This window comes from Rhinichthys klamathensis, unplaced genomic scaffold (genome assembly GCF_029890125.1).
Source record: "Rhinichthys klamathensis goyatoka isolate OS25496 unplaced genomic scaffold, OSU_Roscu_1.1 h1tg000475l_1, whole genome shotgun sequence".
NCBI lineage: Eukaryota > Metazoa > Chordata > Actinopteri > Cypriniformes > Leuciscidae > Rhinichthys > Rhinichthys klamathensis.
The window spans coordinates 330,561-345,000 of NW_026606963.1; the positions used below are offsets into that span (position 1 = coordinate 330,561).

General features: G+C 39.3%; 2 protein-coding genes across 3 annotated transcripts in view; both read left to right on the forward strand.

Annotated features, from left to right (window-relative positions):
* Nucleotides 1–804: 804 nt before the first annotated feature.
* Nucleotides 805–7,891, forward strand: arl9 (ADP-ribosylation factor-like 9). Its single transcript, XM_056237026.1, has 4 exons — nucleotides 805–1,489; nucleotides 2,511–2,679; nucleotides 3,421–3,596; nucleotides 7,529–7,891. The coding sequence occupies exons 1-4, from the start codon at nucleotides 1,301–1,303 to the stop codon at nucleotides 7,703–7,705; spliced, it is 711 nt and encodes a 236-aa protein (XP_056093001.1). The 5' UTR covers nucleotides 805–1,300; the 3' UTR covers nucleotides 7,706–7,891.
* An 836-nt stretch (nucleotides 7,892–8,727) lies between these two features.
* LOC130072085 (testicular haploid expressed gene protein-like) overlaps nucleotides 8,728–14,440 on the forward strand; it is a 13,710-nt gene continuing 7,997 nt past the window's right edge. Inside the window, exons 1-3 of one of the 2 annotated variants that reach the window (XM_056237022.1) lie at nucleotides 8,728–8,985; nucleotides 12,167–12,295; nucleotides 13,713–13,832. In XM_056237022.1, coding sequence (XP_056092997.1) covers nucleotides 8,852–8,985; nucleotides 12,167–12,295; nucleotides 13,713–13,832 — 383 coding nt within the window. In that variant the 5' untranslated portion in view covers nucleotides 8,728–8,851. The remainder of the gene's footprint in view (nucleotides 8,986–12,166; nucleotides 12,296–13,712; nucleotides 13,833–14,440) is intronic. The other variant, XM_056237023.1, reaches the window with a different exon arrangement.

The following is a 14,440-nucleotide window of genomic DNA, read 5'->3' on the forward strand; positions in this document are numbered from 1 at the left end:
CAAGTATATTTGCTTAATTATAAATTCCAAAGGTTGGGATATTTAAAACAATAAATAAGTTTGCTTATCCTGTACTCACAAATATTTGTGATTTGTCCATCCTGACCAGCAAGGAGAAATTAATCTATCATAATTCATAACTGTGTGTGGTGATGCAGCATCAAATAGAGAAACTTTAATGGCTTTTGCATTTAAAAAAAAACAGTAGATTTATTACTTACAGAAACTGTTTCATGCTAACTGTAGTCCTACATGCATATCTATTTCTGAAGAACAAATGCTTGGATTTTTTTTAGTGAGCACAGAGATTTTGTAAAGTCTGATTTCCTACATTAACACCTTAAAGCCAGGTATTTTACGTAAGGGATAATGTAGAGATTACATTATCCCGCTTATTACATGGCTACCTACCAAATAAATCGATAATTTTACACAAAATATTGATTTAAAAAGGAGTTTATTGATTTAAAAACGATTGTGTTGCTTCCGCTAAAGAAAATAGTCCGTTCCGTCTCTGAACTGCGTCCATGGCAACGCTCTGTTTTTCATGGCAACGGTGTGTTTACTGTTTTACTTATCAAGAAATAACAGACCGCGTTCTACATTAGAATTCAACCAAGCCGTGTAATAATAATAAGTTTACATTTATGTATATGATAGAGGCAAAAAGATGAATAAAAAAAAAAATTAAATTATACACCATTTTCTACAGTCACTGTCTTGAATATCTATGTGAGTGCTATATTTCACCAGCAGAGGGCGCTGCTGCTGCTGCGCATTCATTAATTCGCTCTGTATTCTAGCGCCCTCTGCTGGAACGATCACGCAATACTTGAATCAAACATGTCACCGCCGACTAGTGTGGACCTTTAAAATGAAATGGAAAAGATTTCCTCTCGTTGGCAGGTTCGTCTCAGGGGATTATTTGAGCTCAGACTCCCCGCAGAGACACTTTAAGATCAGAATCTCTCGCGGTTTGTTGTGATTACCTCACGAGACTTTTTGTTGTTGATCTCCAGGAAGCGCAAAAGCTCGGATTGCACCTTTCCGTTTGTGCAAGGACGACGAATAAACTTCATTAAGCGCTTTTATTCGATTGCTTTCTGTGCTGATAATTCTATTCCTTGCTCTCGCTATTTCCGCTCCCCGGAAATATCCACTTGTAGAGTTTCTAATCCACTTGTGGAGCCGCAGCGAGGCCTTTGTGTGGCGCATCATGCCCGTGTGCGTGTGATAAAAGTATCGCGTTTGTTTACATTTGAACTTGATTTGATATTGTGGGCTTGAGTTGAGCGTGAATATGCCCGGCGCGCGCGAGATCGGGATGATGGGCGCCGCGCTCGCGCTCACGGGAGGAGTCGCGTGCGCTTTCTGCTATCTGATGCATCAAACACAACAACCCAAGAAAAAAGTGAAGGACGAGAAAAAAGAACACGTGCATAAAGCGACCAAGACCGAAACTGCGCAAAAGACGCCTATAATATCAGAGGTTTGTTGGTTTCGATCCAGTTTATCCTCTTGGACTTTCGCTGTGGTGTGTTTTGGTTGCACGCGAGGCCTCAATGTGACAGTCCAGTTTACATAAATTATATTGTAATGCTTAAAAGATCATGCACATTCTATATCCTCATACTAATATTCAATTATTATATAATGCATAGCAAATCCTTAAGGTAGATGCAAACAGTTAAAAACCTCATGCAACTTTTAATTAAGATTTTCTCTAATGTTAATGTTCATTTATAAACTTTATCATAATATGTAATGCTTAAAATGATACTTTCAGTGCATGCAAATAGTCTCATATAATATTAAGGAACTTTGTTTAATTTTTTTTTTTAAATGTCAATAATTCGTTAACGTTGTAATTTATAATTTTAGATGCAAATGGTTAAAAATACCATTCATCTTTTAATTAATATTTTCCTAAATGTGCAATGCTTAAATAGTTCCAGATAGTATTATTATGATAGTAATTTTTTTTAGAAATGTTAATAGTAATTCTTCAACATAATTATAACAGATGGTGAACGAACATGCAAAATATTACGAAATCTCATGCAACAGTGATTAATGTTTTAATAAAAGTCAAGCTATTACTTTATTTGACAGTGTCCTTGTAACACGTTACATGTTTTTACTACAGTCATTTATAAATTAGGCATAATTACATGCAATAAACCCACCCTATAGTAAGTACATGTAGTTTATTAATATTACTCAGTACCTAAATGTATAATTACACTGTAACACCTTAAAATAAAGTGTTACCAAAGTCATTAAAATAATGACTTTGGTTTATGTAATGCTTCTTCATGACATTTTTTTAAATATGTTAAAGTGTTACCTGAAAGTTCATTAAAAAAATAAATGTGCGTGCATTGTTTGGTATTAATTCAGTGTAGTTTTAGTGTAATCCGTCTCTTCCTGTGACCTTTGAGGCAGCTTTACTCTCCCATCATGCTGTTTTCTGTGTCCTGATGTGTTTTCTGTGTCCTCTGTGTGTTTAGCCCAGGACGGCAGGTACTCAGGTGCTGGTTTTGGGTCTGGACGGGGCGGGAAAGACCAGTTTACTGCACTGTTTCGCCACAGGCAGCCTGGAACAAGACGTGTGTCCCACTCAGGGCTTCAACGCCGTCTCCATCAACAAGGAAGAGCTTCAGATCGAGTTCTTAGAGAGTAAATATAGCTCACGCATGTTCCCGTGGCTGAGACGGTAGCATGATGCTTGCAACATCAAAGTCATGGGTTTGAACTCATGCACTGATCAAATAAATGCAATGTTGATGTTAGCTGTGCATAAAACATGCTATTCAAACGGGTAATAGCATTAGTATTTAGTAGGGGTGTAACAATATATCGTGTCTCAATACATCGCAATACAGAAATGCATAAATATGTATCGGGGATAGTGGCAATATTTGTATATAGTTCACCCAAAATGAAAAGTACTGTGTGAGAACATTTTTTATATTTTCTCAGTTTTAGTTTCAGTACTACATTAAACTACTATGTTGAATATAATGTATAATAATGCAATGGGGGAATATTTGTGGGTCCTGATAATGGCAAATGTCACCAGTAAAAAGTGGCCGACTTTATTTTAAATATATCTAGCCAGTGACAGAGATCAAGCATATTCATCTATAATAATTCTGTTTTCATCTTCAGAATCATGAATATGTGTATTCTGGTGTCTCTATTGTCCTGTGCTTTGGGTTATCAGGACCAAGTCCAAGCCTATTCATTTACACCCCAGTGTAATACCAAATTTAGCATTTTAATCAAGTCCATTTTTTGTTAACCTTTTATCATGTGTCTCGCAATAATATCGTATCGTATCGTAATATGTATCGAATCGTGACATGAGGGTTTCGTTACACCCCTAGTATTTAGTGTGTGTGTGTGTGTGTCGTGCAGTTGGAGGCACAGAGAAGCTGCGTGATTACTGGCGGATGTATCTGGGGAAAGCGCGTGTGATGGTGTTCGTGGTGGACTCGTCTGACCCGGAGCGATTCCCTCTGGCCAAACGCCTCCTCCATCAGCTCCTGTCGGCCGACCCCTGCCTTCCTCTAGTGCTGCTCGCCAACAAACAGGTGAACACACACTAATCCTCTCTGATCGAGTGTGTCAGGGCCATCTGGCTGCTCAGACGTGAGATTAAACTCTCCCGGTGGGGGAAATCAAGCTTTTAATGTTGTTTATATGCAGGGTTTGAAATCGACTTTCTCACTCAGCTGCCAATTTGGCTGCAAAATGATTTAGTTACTGGCCATTCAGAACTTCTACTAGCCAAAAACAAGAAAGAAAAAAAGAAATTAAGCATATTAACTACGTCACAGCTTAAAAAAAAAAAATATATATATATATATATATTATAAAATTGGGATTTCATACATTAATTTCTAATTCAAACTAAATCCTGTCATCCAGCATCTCCACTCTTCCTCGTTCATCCTCATCCTTTTCACCAATAATTTATTTTTAGGTGGACCGATCTATACCACACAAAGAACATTTAAAAAAGTAGGATTTTGGAAAATAACTGTCTTTTCTGCTAACCAAATGCTTTTTAATCTTCGCTATTACTTCAATGCAAGTGAACAAGCGCGCCGTTATTTGTTGCGTAGTGACGTGTGTGTTCAAGTAAGCCAGAAATGAGCAGATTCTGTGCAATACGCTGTATTTAATATATCATGAGGACTCACGAGTTGACTATTTACGCTAAATCTGTGCAGATTCGGCTTACACGAACTTCCCCAGCAAAGTGAGTAAATATAATGTCACAGTTGATTTTTAATTTCAAGCCCTGTTTATGTGTCTATGTGGTGTTTTTAATACGCTTTAATACAAACCGTGTGTAAGTTCATAAGTCAACAGCATTGCTGATTATTTTCTCCAGTGAACCAAAGACAGTCTCAAAAACACGGTTTGAAATCGCTGGTGTTTCTGACGTCACAAACGAGCTTGTAACCAATCAGATCACCGTGCCGGCGGGCTTTAGCATATCATTAACAGTGAACTAGCAGGGGAGTCTGGAGAGAAGCAGCTTATCCTGGTATATTGTTCTGTTGATCTCAAATATCGGGTAGATTTAGCAATAAAGCGGATGTATGATGTATATTACGGTGTTATGATGAACAATATGACGTGTGTTTCTGATGATTGTTAGACGGCAGCCGTCTGACTCTGAGATGCGGACGGGAACATGGGTTTGTAACATTAGCAACACATTATTAGATGTTTGATAATATAGTCAAACTAAAGGCTAATCATATTTATCACGTTATGTGTCCGGCGATGTAAAGAGCGAGACCATTGTGCAGAGTTTACCTCAGTAAGTCGACCGAGTGGATCTCTGAGCGGCTGTGAGTGAGTGGAGGCGGGGCTAATTAGCATATTCATAGATCCGCGTATATTAAATTTATATATAAATGTATACTTTAATGAACTGATACTAAAGCCACCACTAGGTGGCAGCACTGCATTACTGAGTAACCCTGCGTCTCGATGTCCACACTATCCATCCTAAACAGTGTGTGAGATTCAAATAAGTGTGTCCCAAACCATAGTGTGTTGAAAAGAGTGTGTCAGAAGTCCCCGGATGGTCTACTATTTCCGGTGGATTTTTAAAGTGTGGCTTTGTGCTCATTATAACAGCTAATATTACCCACAACCCATTGAGCTTTGGATGAGGATTCAGTTCAGAACTACAAACACGAGTAAAAAGTGAAAACTACGAAACATGGCAGATGTGCGCGACCGACGGTTCAGATAAAGGTTTGAGTGACTAATAATCAACATTTAAGCTGATTAAAATCTTGATGTAATGTTATCTGTGTTATATTCCATCTGCAATAACGATGGACTTTTATAAAGATCAGTTTGGCCAAATGTATCATTATGCATGAATATGAGGAGAGTCAGTCATGAATATGATTGACAGGTCAGTTTACTGTGATAAGATGATTGACAGTAAAGATGATTGACAGGTCAGTTTACTGTGATAAGATGATTGACAGGTCAGTTTACTGTGATAAGATGATTGACAGGTCAGTTTACTGTGATAAGATGATTGACAGTAAAGATGATTGACAGGTCAGTTTACTGTGATAAGATGATTGACAGGTCAGTTTACTGTGATAAGATGATTGACAGGTCAGTTTACTGTGATAAGATGATTGACAGGTCAGTTTACTGTGTGATAAGATGATTGACGGGTCAGTTTACTGTGTGACAAGATGATTGACAGGTCAGTTTACTGTGATAAGATGATTGACAGTAAAGATGATTGACAGGTCAGTTTACTGTGATAAGATGATTGACAGGTCAGTTTACTGTGCAAAGATGATTGACAGGTCAGTTTACTGTGATAAGATGATTGACAGGTCAGTTTACTGTGATAAGATGATTGACGGGTCAGTTTACTGTGCAAAGATGATTGACAGGCCAGTTTATTGTGACAAGATCAGTTTACTGTGTGATAAGATGATTGACAGGTCAGTTTACTGTAATAAGATGATTGACAGGCCAGTTTACTGTGATAAGATGATTGACAGGTCAGTTTACTGTGATAAGATGATTGACAGGTCAGTTTACTGTGACAAGATGATTGACGGGGCAGTTTACTGTGATAAGATGATTGACAGGTCAGTTTACTGTGATAAGATGATTGACAGGTCAGTTTACTGTGATAAGATGATTGACAGGTCAGTTTACTGTGATAAGATGATTGACAGGTCAGTTTACTGTGATAAGATGATTGACAGGTCAGTTTACTGTGATAAGATGATTGACAGGTCAGTTTACTGTGACAGAATCGACAGAGAGCAACCGTTAAAGACGCAGTTGTTTGACGTGATAGTTTGTCCCAAAGCTTGTGTACTCTTCTGCTACACACTCAGAAGTATCTACTTTTTCTTCACAAAAAGAGTACATACTTTTAGGGCGTAGTATAAGCAGGCGAATTGAGACGCAGCATAAGTCATTCATTCATTCCAAGATTCGTTCAAAGACGCTGATTCATTCAGGAATTCAGACACTTCGTTGGCGAAATAGAGCCTGTACTGACAATACTGTCTAAAATATAAGTCACAATATTAACTGTAGTATAAAATCTGTATAAAATTTTTCAATTGTGCTGATATTCAGGAAAAACACACTTGCTCCGGTGAAATGGCCAAAATCCCATACAGGGTTTTTTTTTTTTTAGGAGGCATTTTAAATGCAGTCTTCTAGGCTTTATCACACAGTGAAAGCATTCAAAAATGTTTTAATTAAATGCCAGTAATATTACAAATAATAAACATGACAATAGTCCAACATATAGTATCAAAATCTCAAATATCGATCAAATATCAACTACAACAAATAGGAAAAGAAAATATACAGTGTAATATATAAAATAACAATACAAGTAAAAAATTAAGAAAATAATATATACAGAAAAAAGAAGAGGTATGAGATCATCATATAAATAGTATAAAAGCTTCACTTAGACCTAGTGCGTTTTGCTTTACTATTTTTCAACCCAAGTAAGTAGTGATGACTCAATATAATTTTTCATATCTATCTAAAATAACTAAAAGTTGGGTTTTCCTTTAGCCCATTTTTGTTTATGAAAAATGCTGGGTTGTTTTAACCCATTTTGGGTCAAATATGGACAAACCCATACGTGTGGTTAAAAATATAATTTAAAATTTAACCCAACGGCTGGGTTTGTCCATATTTGACCCAAATTTGGGTTGAAACAACCCAACAGCATTTTTTTAGAGTGTAGTATTTCCCCATAATCGAACAAAGATTAACAATAAAGGCCACATTTGGTGGTTATCTTTGTCTATACTTTTTGTGTTTTTTCCAAAGTGAATGACATATTCGATGATGTCACACCATTGGAATCTGACATCATCATTACGATATCCTCATAGATAGACGATGCACATCACACACCCCTTGTTCCTGGTCTCTTTGGACTAATTCATCATGGTGTTTTTTGATGTCTCACCCGAGCTTCTCTCTCCCGCAGGACGTCCCCGGGGCCCGCGGGGTCACGGACCTGTACGAGGCGCTGGATTTGGGCACGGTTGGCGACGGACACCGGCTCAGTGTGATCGGCACTCGGGTGAAGAAGGGAAAGAGTGTGGCCAACACCGGTGTGCAGGACGCCCGTGACATCATCATCGACATGATGGCGGACAACTGACCATCGGCTGTGCGACTGAAGATAGTTTCTGTGTCACAGTTATTCAGGGCTTACATTCACCAAATGACAACCAGACCGCCTGTTTCTGTAGTAGAAGAGAGACTAGATCAGATAGTTCGGTCTTTTAATCACACTAACACATAAAAACGGAGCATTTTGAAAAAGATGCCAAAGATTATGATGTTTTTTAGTGTATTGCTGCTGCAGTTGTGTGATTGTGCATTATGGGATGTGTGAGTGTGCTATGAACCTTCTGAAGCTCTTTCATGAAGACTGTGTGTGTTTGATGCATTTGCTTTAGTGCTGGCCAACGATTAATCACATCCAAAATAAAAGTTAGTGTTTACATAATTTATGTGAGTGTATGTACTGTGTATATAAATATATATATATAAACACACACATGCATGTATATATTTAAGAAAAAGTGTTATTTATATATATAATATAAATACATATACAGTATATACATGCAAATATTTCTTAAATGTATACATGCATGTGTGTGTATTCATATATACAAAATAATTATACAAAGTACACACACATATATTATGTAAGCACAAACTTTTATTTTGGATGTGATTAATCGTTGCCCAGCACTATCTTGCTTTTGATTGGTTTATAATGTAACTCACTGATTTGTGTCGGGATTGTCTACACTGCAAATGTCTGGGTCTGTATATTAATTTTGTAACTTGACCTTTCTGTGTTTAATTGGATTTTTAATGCCAGAAATCAAGTGAAGATTTGATATGTTTTATGATTGGTCTTTTGATAACCATTAAATATCGATTGAAACACCTGAATATTTTTGTCGATGACATCATTTTTTGCTCTTTGCTTGCTGGAATCCTGTTGTGTTTATGATGTCACTTGTACTTGCTCTTTGATGACAGAGCTGCACCATGTGACATCGGTTGCCATAATAACAGCTTCCTTGGCAACAACCGGTCTCTATTGTGACTATTCAGTAAGCTTTTAGTTTCCCAGGATCCTTTGGGCCGAGAGGTCTTCACACGGGCCAGAATGGACTCAGGTAAAGTCTGCATTTAAATCAAAAGCTAAAAATGCTCTCATGGTATTTGTACTGAAAAATGTGCTAATATATGCTCTTTTTTTATTTCCTGTAAGACTTGGATAGGTATGTATATCAGAATAACATTTAGTTTTTCATTAAATTCTTTATATTTTCAAGAGGCTGATAACATGTTTGCTTGTAGGATTTCATTTCTAGCTCAACCAAAAAAGTCCAAGACTGTTTGGGCCACAACACCTTGGTAAAAACTTTCTTTATTTTGTATGTGTGTACTTTAACTTGATCAGTACCTCTAATCTAACTGTTTTCAGCCACAGAAAAAAAGGTACGAAAGCTGTCACTGGGGCTGTACCTTTTCAAAATGTACCTAAAGAGTGCATATTGGTACCTTAATGGTACATATTAGCATCTAAAATGTACATATTAGTACCGAAAAGGGACAAAAGTGTACCTTTTGCCCCAGTGACGTACCTTTTTATCTGAGAGTATACAAATAAACTCAAGGCTTATATTTTTCAGCACTAGCCAAATACAGACTTTAAAGGGATAGTTCGCCCCAAAATGAAAACTCTGTCAGTAATTACTCTCCCTCATGTTGTTCAACCCCGTAAGACTTTCGTTCATCTTCGGAACACAAATTAAGATATTTTTGATTAAATCTGAGAGCTGGATCACTCCTCCATAGGCTTCTTAAGGGATCGAAACTGGCCGGCCCAAAAGTTATTAAAGACATCGTTAAAATGGTCCGAGTGACGACAGTGGCTCAACCTTAAGTTTATCAAGCGACGAGAATACTTTCTGTGCGCAAAAAAACAAAAAAAAATAACGACTTTATTCAACTCTTCATTTCCTTCTCTGTGGGCCTCGAGTGAGTTCACGTAGTGTAACAGCGCAGCGCTTCTGGGTTGTACGTCACACGCACACACACACATGACCAGCGTCGGCCAATAGTGAGCCTGTGTGTGACGTACAACACTGAAGCGCTGCGCTGTTACACTACGTGAAATCTCGAGGCCCACAGAGAAGGAAATGAAGAGTTGAATAAAGTCGTTATTTTTGTTTGTTTTTTGCGCACAGAAAGTATTCTCGTCGCTTGATAAACTTAAGGTTGAGCCGCTGTCGTCACTCGGACTATTTTAACGATGTCTTTAATAACTTTTGGGCCGGCCAGTTTCGATCCCTTAAGTAGGGTTGCCAACCGTTCCGTATAATACGGAATCGTTCCGTATTTGACACATAAAAGGCTTGTTCCGTATTGAACTGATACGGAACGCACTTTGTTCCGTATTTTTGAGAATCAATTCAGTGCAAATCCATGACAGACGCATAACTTCTAATATACACTCACCAGCCACTTTATTAGGTACACCTGTCCAACTGCTCGTTAACACTTAATTTCTAAGCAGCCAATCACATGGCGGCAACTCAGTGCATTTAGGCATGTAGACATGGTCAAGACAATCTCCTGCAGTTCAAACCGAGCATCAGTATGGGGAAGAAAGTTGATTTGAGTGACTTTGAACGTGGCATGATTGTTGGTGCCAGAAGGGCTGGTCTGAGTATTTCAGAAACTGCTAATCTACTGGGATTTTCACGCACAACCATCTCTAGGGTTTACAGAGAATGGTCCGAAAAAGAAAAAACATCCAGTGAGCGGCAGTTCTGTGGGCGGAAATGCCTTGTTGATGCCAGAGGTCAGAGGAGAATGGCCAGACTGGTTCGAGCTGATAGAAGGGCAACAGTGACTGAAATAACCACTCGTTACAACCGAGGTATGCAGCAAAGCATTTGTGAAGCCACAACACGCACAACCTTGAGGCGGATGGGCTACAACAGCAGAAGACTCCACCGGGTACCACTCATCTCCACTACAAATAGGAAAAAGAGGCTACAATTTGCAAGAGCTCACCAAAATTGAACAGTTGAAGACTGGAAAAATGTTGCCTGGTCTGATGAGTCTCGATTTCTGTTGAGACATTCAGATGTTAGAGTCAGAATTTGGCGTAAACAGAATGAGAACATGGATCCATCATGCCTTGTTACCACTGTGCAGGCTGGTGGTGGTGGTGTAATGGTGTGGGGGATGTTTTCCTGGCACACTTTAGGCCCCTTAGTGCCAATTGGGCATCGTTTAAATGCCACGGCCTACCTGAGCATTGTTTCTGACCATGTCCATCCCTTTATGGCCACCATGTACCCATCCTCTGATGGCTACTTCCACCATGTCACAAAGCTCTAATCATTTCAAATTGGTTTCTTGAACATGACAATGAGTTCACTGTACTAAAATGGCCTCCACAGTCACCAGATCTCAACCCAATAGAGCATCTTTGGGATGTGGTGGAACGGGAGATTCGCATCATGGATGTGCAGCCGACAAATCTGCGGCAACTGTGTGATGCCATCATGTCAATATGGATCAAACTCCCTGAGGAATGCTTCCAGCACCTTGTTGAATCTATGCCACGAAGAATTGAGGCAGTTCTGAAGGCAAAAGGGGGTCCAACCCGTTACTAGCATGGGGTACCTAATAAAGTGGCCGGTGAGTGTATATGTCAGACAGACTATGATGAATGAACGAAGACCCGCTGCTATAATGGCAAATTCGGGGACTTGGCGCCACCTTGACGGGCTGACGTGTATTGACGTAGAGTTGGCTCATTGGTCGCACGTCAGAGGCGCCCGCGCCATTGGATGTGCAGTTGCCGCAGCGCAGCCTGAGCGAGCCAGACGCTCAATGTGCAAGCTGTGCAGCTGCAAATGCATTTTACAGGCTTCAGTAAATCGAGTAAAATGTGTTTCCGAAGACATTTGTAGGCTATGATAAGAAAAACTACTAAAAACATTTTTTTTTTAAAAAAATTTGCACCGGAAAGAACATTCTAGAAGTCTAATTCTATTGAATAAGTTCGCACAAGGCTACAGAACACTGTTGTGTTTATTTTTCTTCAAATGCAGTCTAAGCCGATGAGTTTCGAATGTTATATGTTGTATTTGTTTAAGTTAAAAATAAAACGTATTATAATCTAAACAAATAGGCTACATGGTTCATTTTTTGGCAAAATGATCATGATAGCCTTTATATATCTGTTTGGTTAAGTCTTGTATATTGATTAAGCCTACTTTGCTATTCTATAAATATATTGTCCTAATAAGTTGCATTATAATATGATATAAAATGTATGAATTGCAGGGGGCATGTCACTAACATGGAGGAGTGATCCAGCTCTCAGATTTAATCAAAAATATCTTAATTTGTGTCCCGAAGATGAACGAAAGTCTTACGGGGATGAACAACATGAGGGAGAGTAATTACTGACAGAGTTTTCGTTTTGGGGTAAACTATCCCTTTAACGAGTTGTTTGGCCCCCTGATCCAGCTGATGTGAGGCGGTGTCTGTTGTGCTTGTGTATGGGCTTCAGGACGCTGACATGGGGAAACCAGGAATCAATCCGGCCTCTGTCCCGCTCAGCGCTGCGGGCCGTTCCCAGTCCCAGAATAAAGGCTCTGGCCCAACATAAGAAAGACTTCTCTCTCCAGACTCAGCTCAGGTACTCCAGATTCAGCTTTCGAGTCACATCACCACTCCAAAAAAATAATGTCGAAATGTACACAATTTTGAGGTTGAGGTTATAAAAAAAAAAAAAAATAGGCCGACCTTTATTCAGCAAGGATGCATTCAATTGATCAAAAGATAATGTTAAAAAACAGTTACTTTTGAGTTTTCAAAGAATCGTCAAAAAATAAAGGCACAACAGGTTACCACAGAAATATAAAGTAGCACGGCTGGTTTCAACATTGATAATAATAATAAATGTTTCTTGAGCATCAGATCCTCATATTAGAGTGATTTCTGAAGGATTATGTGACACTGAAGACTGGAGTAATGATGCTGAAAACTCAGCTTTGATCACAGGAATAAATTACACTTTACTATATTTTAAAGCTGTTTTAAACTGTAAAAACATTTTTTCTGTATTTTTTGATCAAATAAATGCAGCCTTGATGAGCATAAAAGACTTGTTTCTAAAATTTGATCAGCAGTGAACATGCAGACGCTTGTGTGAGCTCCGGTTCAGCTCATAAGGAGCATTTCTGTTAATAATGAATGAGAATTTGAGGTCAGCGTTCAGAAACAAGCATGTGACGACGGCTAGTGTACGCTAGTGTTTACTGGAAATGTTGAAGGAAGCAATCCTCGTTTCTGGATGCTTTAGGCTGTGTTTTACACCATATACTCTGCTAGTTTGATCAAGCATGCTATTAAAAGTGAGTATTTTCTAGCCAAGCTGCATTCACAGACACACACTGATGTTCTTTCATCCCGACAAACCCCACATTCATATTACGAGGGAAAACTCTTGCTTTCTCCGTCCGAGTGCCCAGCGCTCCGGTTAAAGAGAGAGATTTGATGAGATAATGGATAAACTGAGAATGAGTCCAGCTAGCAAGAACGTTTCCTCATTCTCCTCAAGAGAGCGTAACAATCACTCGTAGCTATAAAAGACAATTCTCAGAAATAGCATAAACTTTACGAATCCTGCAATCTTAGAAAAAAAAAGAAGAGTGGGGTTCTGTATATAACTCTAGGGTTCTTGGCTCAGTTTTGAAGAACCCTTTATGCTAAAAAGGTTCTATAGAAGGAGAATTGTGTCTTAAATGTTTGGATAATTCTTTTGTTTATCAGGTGGGTTCAGTGTTTGTCTAGTGATAAAGTATGTTTTATTCAGCAGTTTAATTCATAAAACTTAATCAACATAAAAAAGTGAAGTAAAACCAAATTAATTAAAGATTAAATGCACAAAATTCCACGATGGAACCCCTAGAAGGTTCTATATATTAGAGAGAGAGAGAGAGAGAGAGAGAGAGAGAGAGAGAGAACATCCTGTAACACTCGTCCTATTGTCTTATTTGAAAAGGCGGATTTTCTCTGGGATGTCAGACATTCCCTCTGCAATCTTCCTGCAGGAAAGAGGAAGAGGAGAGAAGGATGAAGATCTGCCACTCTTCCGCTCCGGCGGTTCAGTACGAGAACACCGTCCGGCTAGCGACTCCTAAAGCCCGAGGCAGAAGCGCTCCGGGACAGGAGTAAGAGAACCCGGACCTTCACATTCAGGGAAGATTCCCAGAGCTAAAATGAGCTCCTGCTGAGGAGGAAGACAATACAACATCTGTGTGTGTGTGTGTCTCTCTGTCTGTGTGTTTGTGTGTGTGTCTGTCTGTGTGTATGTATGTGTGCGTGTGTGCGTGTCTCTGTGTCCGCCTGTGTCTGTGTCTGCCTGCCTGTGTCTGTGTGTGTGTGTGTGTGTGTGTGTGTGTCTGTGTCTGCCTGCCTGTGTTTGTGTGTGTGTCTGTGTGTGTGTGTGTGTGTGTGTGTGTGTCTGTCTGTGTGGGTGGGTGTGTGTGTGTGTGTGTGTGTGGGTGTGTGTGTGTGTGTGTGTGTCTGTCTGTGTGTGTGTGTCTGTGTCTGCCTGTCTGTGTTTGTGTGTGTGCCTGTGTCTGTCAGTTTGTGTGTGTGTGTGCGTGTGTGCGTGTCTCTGTGTCCGCCTGTGTCTGTGTCTGCCTGCCTGTGTTTGTGTGTGTGTCTGTCTGTGTGTGTGTGTGTGTGTGTCTGTGTCTGCCTGCCTGTGTTTGTGTGTGTGTCTGTCTGTGTGTGTGTGTGTGTGTGTCTGTGTCTGCCTGCCTGTGTGTGTCTG

What these genes read in the sequence shown, in the direction of transcription:
- arl9 (XM_056237026.1), top strand. Translation starts at nt 1,301, where the DNA reads ATGCCCGGCGCGCGCGAGATCGGGATGATGGGCGCCGCGCTCGCGCTC. An exon ending in TCAGATCGAGTTCTTAGAGA is followed by an intron (nt 2,680 to 3,420) that starts GTAAATATAGCT and finishes TGTGTCGTGCAG; the next exon opens with TTGGAGGCACAGAGAAGCTG. An exon ending in TGCTGCTCGCCAACAAACAG is followed by an intron (nt 3,597 to 7,528) that starts GTGAACACACAC and finishes TCTCTCCCGCAG; the next exon opens with GACGTCCCCGGGGCCCGCGG.